At 36.7% G+C, this 3,756-nt stretch overlaps 1 protein-coding gene across 1 annotated transcript; it reads right to left on the bottom strand.

The window, feature by feature from the left end:
* Positions 1–2,595: 2,595 nt before the first annotated feature.
* On the bottom strand, positions 2,596–3,457 carry LOC107830850 (kiwellin-like). Its single transcript, XM_016658518.2, has one exon. It carries the CDS (start codon positions 3,388–3,390, stop codon positions 2,752–2,754), a length of 639 nt encoding a protein of 212 aa, XP_016514004.1. The 5' UTR covers positions 3,391–3,457; the 3' UTR covers positions 2,596–2,751.
* Between the last annotated feature and the right edge of the window lie 299 nt (positions 3,458–3,756).

The following is a 3,756-nucleotide window of genomic DNA, read 5'->3' as shown; positions in this document are numbered from 1 at the left end:
CTTCAAAAGAATGAAGGTGAAAGTGACTCACAACTGGACTATGCAAGAGTATTGGGAAGTTTGATGTATATCATGAATTGTATGCGACCAAATATAGCATGTGCTATTAGCAAACTGAGTCGGTTTATAAGTAATCCCAATCAAATACATTGGATGGCAATGAAACGAGTTTTGGGATATCTGAAACATACTCAAAATTATGCTTTGCATTATAACAAATATACTTACGTGATCGAGGGATATAGTGATGCAAATTGGATCACCAGATAATCTGAAGTTAAAGCCATGAGTGGATATTTTTTCATAATTGGGGGTGGAGTAGTGTCTTGGAAATCATCCAAATAAACGTGCATCGCCCATTCTACAAGCTCCGAAATTTCTTGGAAGATATTTCATTTTAGCCCAAACCTTTGGCACCTATTTGTATACATTGTGATAGTCAAACGGCAATAGGTAGGGCAGGGAGCGTTATGTATAACGGAAAATCTCGTCATATTAGACGGAGACACAATACCATTAGAAAACTACTCTCTGGTGATGTTATCACAATTTACTACATAAAGTCAAGAGATTACGTGGTGGATCCACTTACAAAAGGCCTATCTATAGAGGCAGTTGAAAGATCATCAAAGGGAATGGGGTTAAAGGCCTAGGACAAGTCATCATGGTGGTAACTCTACTTAGTAGACTAGAGATCCCAAGAGCTAGGTTCAAAGAGATCAAACAAGTTATGAATGACGGTTCAACATTGTCAACTAACTCAACTCATTCTCGTGATGAAGACAATGTTCAAAAACGAGGTAAAGCATTAAGGCTTTTTGATGAGTCAATAAAGCTTAAAGCTTTTTAATAATTTGCTAAATCTGGCGGGATATGACCAGACAGTGTGTCTTTAGGATTACACGTTTAGGAATCACCTATGTAAGTGTGAAGTGTAAGCCGCTTCAAGGAGAATGAAAGTAAAGGCCCATTCTCTAAGCACTCATGAAACCAGGCGGTGTTCATGGCTGAAACGAACACAACCATGAGAACCATAGATGGATAAGGATTGATTGTGTGACTTATGTTGTCTAGGTATACAACAAAGCTCGATGGTTCAAAGATGTCAAATCTACCGATTGATCGAGTATAACCGATATAAGTTCACTACGGAAAGTTCAAAGGGAAACCTACTTATCCAGATGCAATTAATTCTTGCATGTGAAACACACACACGTCTGTGCATTCCTTTAAGTTTATAGCCATTCCCCATTCATGTGGGGGATTGTTGAATTTTGTTATTAATAACAAAAGAAGTGTGAATGGAAAATGGTGGGAAAAGAAATGGAGGGAAGTGAATTTTGAATGAGTTCACTTTACTAATGCACTTTGACCCTCATTCGTAGAAGGAAAGAAAATCTTTGTATATATATAGAGAAGCTCATCTTGTAGCTCTTAAAGAGCTAAGAAGAAGGCAAGGCCCACGCCGTCGTCGTCGTCGCTCGCTCGGCTTGGCTTCGTCTTCGTCTTCGGCTTCGGATTTGGATTTGGATTTGGATTTGGATTTGGTCAAAGATTGATTGATTAATCTTTTTGGACAAAATTCTTTTCAAATATTTAATTAATTAATTAAAATTAATTAACGAAAATTCAAATCACGCATGACCCGCGACCCAGTACGGTCTAGTCCATTTTTTCTTTCCCGAATTATTTTAAATCCGTTTAATTTTTCCGCGATATTTCCAACAGTTATGGTTGTTCTGAAACAATGTCAAACCTGCTCCAACAGCTATGTTGTTCTAAAAGGTTGCAAACCTTTTCAGAAACAAATTGGCTATAAATATTCCTTCAAATCCCAGAACATTTGCTTACGAAATTTTCTGATAATCTTCTTCTTCTTCTGCACAAAAATTCCAGTGTGTTTTACAGCCTTCTAGTGGTTCGCTGTTCATCTGCGCTTTTGGTACCGATACACTGGTGAGTTAAATCGTTCTATCCTGGGAGGATATATTCCAAAACCTCGGGTACTTGAGGGGAATAATTTCCTTAAGGACACACTGTGTATTCAATGGGCTCAATTTGTTCATATACTATTTTTCAGAATTTATTTTGAAATTACTATACTATTTCTAGAATATATTTTGACGTTCTAGTTCTACTAACTTTTTGTTTCTGTTTTTCAGATTTTTTACAGCAATACAGATTTCAATAACAGTAATATACTTTATGTTAAAGAAAAAGTATTACTATATGAAAACAAAAACAAGATCTCAGAGCAAAACTATATCTTGTCCCTGTTATTTAGGCTTTTTAAATATGTTAAACCTAATAAGTAGGATTTGACTTCAATATATTTCCACGGGGACTAACAACAACAACAACAAATTCGATATAACGGTGTAAGTGAGGTCCGGACAAGGACCGATAAAACAAAATATTTTCATCAATCACAACAAAAAAAAAAAGAATTACTTAGGAAAACTTTTCGTTCAAATTAAAGATCCTGATTTGCACATGTTTCTGCGGGAGTACTCGATCGAGTTACGACCATATTTGCTTTAATTTTTAGATTATTCTGATTTATCGCTCACTGTTAACGCTAGCTCGTTCATAGAATTAATAATAAACTAGGATATTGTTTTGCTTAATATCACCAAAGTTTTCTTGGAATTACACATAATTTAGATTATTATGTCATAGCTAATTGATCACTCTAATGTCCATCTTGTTACATGTAAGATGACACGTTTATTCAAGTACTTGTACTATATCCTAAGCCACGGACCAAGTAATAGGAACTACACCCGTATCTGTATCTAACCCCAAGTCTCTCCACACAGCAACTGAAGCATCCACTATGTTATATTTACACGGTCTCTGATAACCATGTTCAGCATCACAACCAGTAGTTGAGTCACATCCATCCACAACTTTAGCCGTTACACTCTTCCCATTATTTGCCCTAATACGTATCATTTTTCCACATCTTGAACCTCCAGCGTACCAACCAGTAGACAATGCTACTATTCTTTCATTATTATCATGATATTGATCATCACATTTTGATGGTCCGCCACCATCTCCGCCTTCACTGAAATCGTTAAGGGTAAGTTTGGCGGAGGTGGAGCCTGTGACAGGAGGCGAACACCGGTATATAGGATGAGTTCCGTGGCAATTGACTTGACCAGATGGCTGGCAATTGTTGGGATCAGGAGGAGAGTTGTTACAAATGTTTGTACCAACATCAGGGTCATCGTTGCATTTTCCTCTTATGCATATAAGTTGGCCGTCACAATCGTCCAAGGTTTGACAAGGGCCGTTGCATGAGGAAATGGCAGAAGAAGAAGAGATGAAAATTGTGAAAATGCAAAGAGAAAGAAAGATGAGCTTGATGATCATATTGGTGGCCATGTTTGTAAAAATGCGAAGGTTAGTGAGTAAGAAATGTGGAGGGGTGAAGAAAACTGAGCAAATTTAAATAGGTAATATTAAGGTGAATTCTTGGCTATTCAAATAAAGAACTTGCGTGGAAGGTGGATGCACGACTAGACTTCTGAGTTCTGACTAAATAGTTTCACATAAAGCTAATGGCTTGCTGCGTTTCCTCGACTGACTTTCTGTTTGCCCTTTATGTTTACTTGACTTGACTAAATTTAACTTTATTGGTTTACTTTTTTGTAATACAAAAATTAACTTTCATGTCTCATATATAGAGTATAGACTGCACAATTACCATCACTATCAGTTTGCAAATTCATTATTGCTAAAGCCACAAAC

Source organism: Nicotiana tabacum, chromosome 18 (assembly GCF_000715075.1).
Source record: "Nicotiana tabacum cultivar K326 chromosome 18, ASM71507v2, whole genome shotgun sequence".
In the NCBI taxonomy this organism is placed as follows: domain Eukaryota; kingdom Viridiplantae; phylum Streptophyta; class Magnoliopsida; order Solanales; family Solanaceae; genus Nicotiana; species Nicotiana tabacum.
Note: the sequence above shows the minus strand (reverse complement) of the source record. Positions and strands in the feature narration are given on the sequence as shown.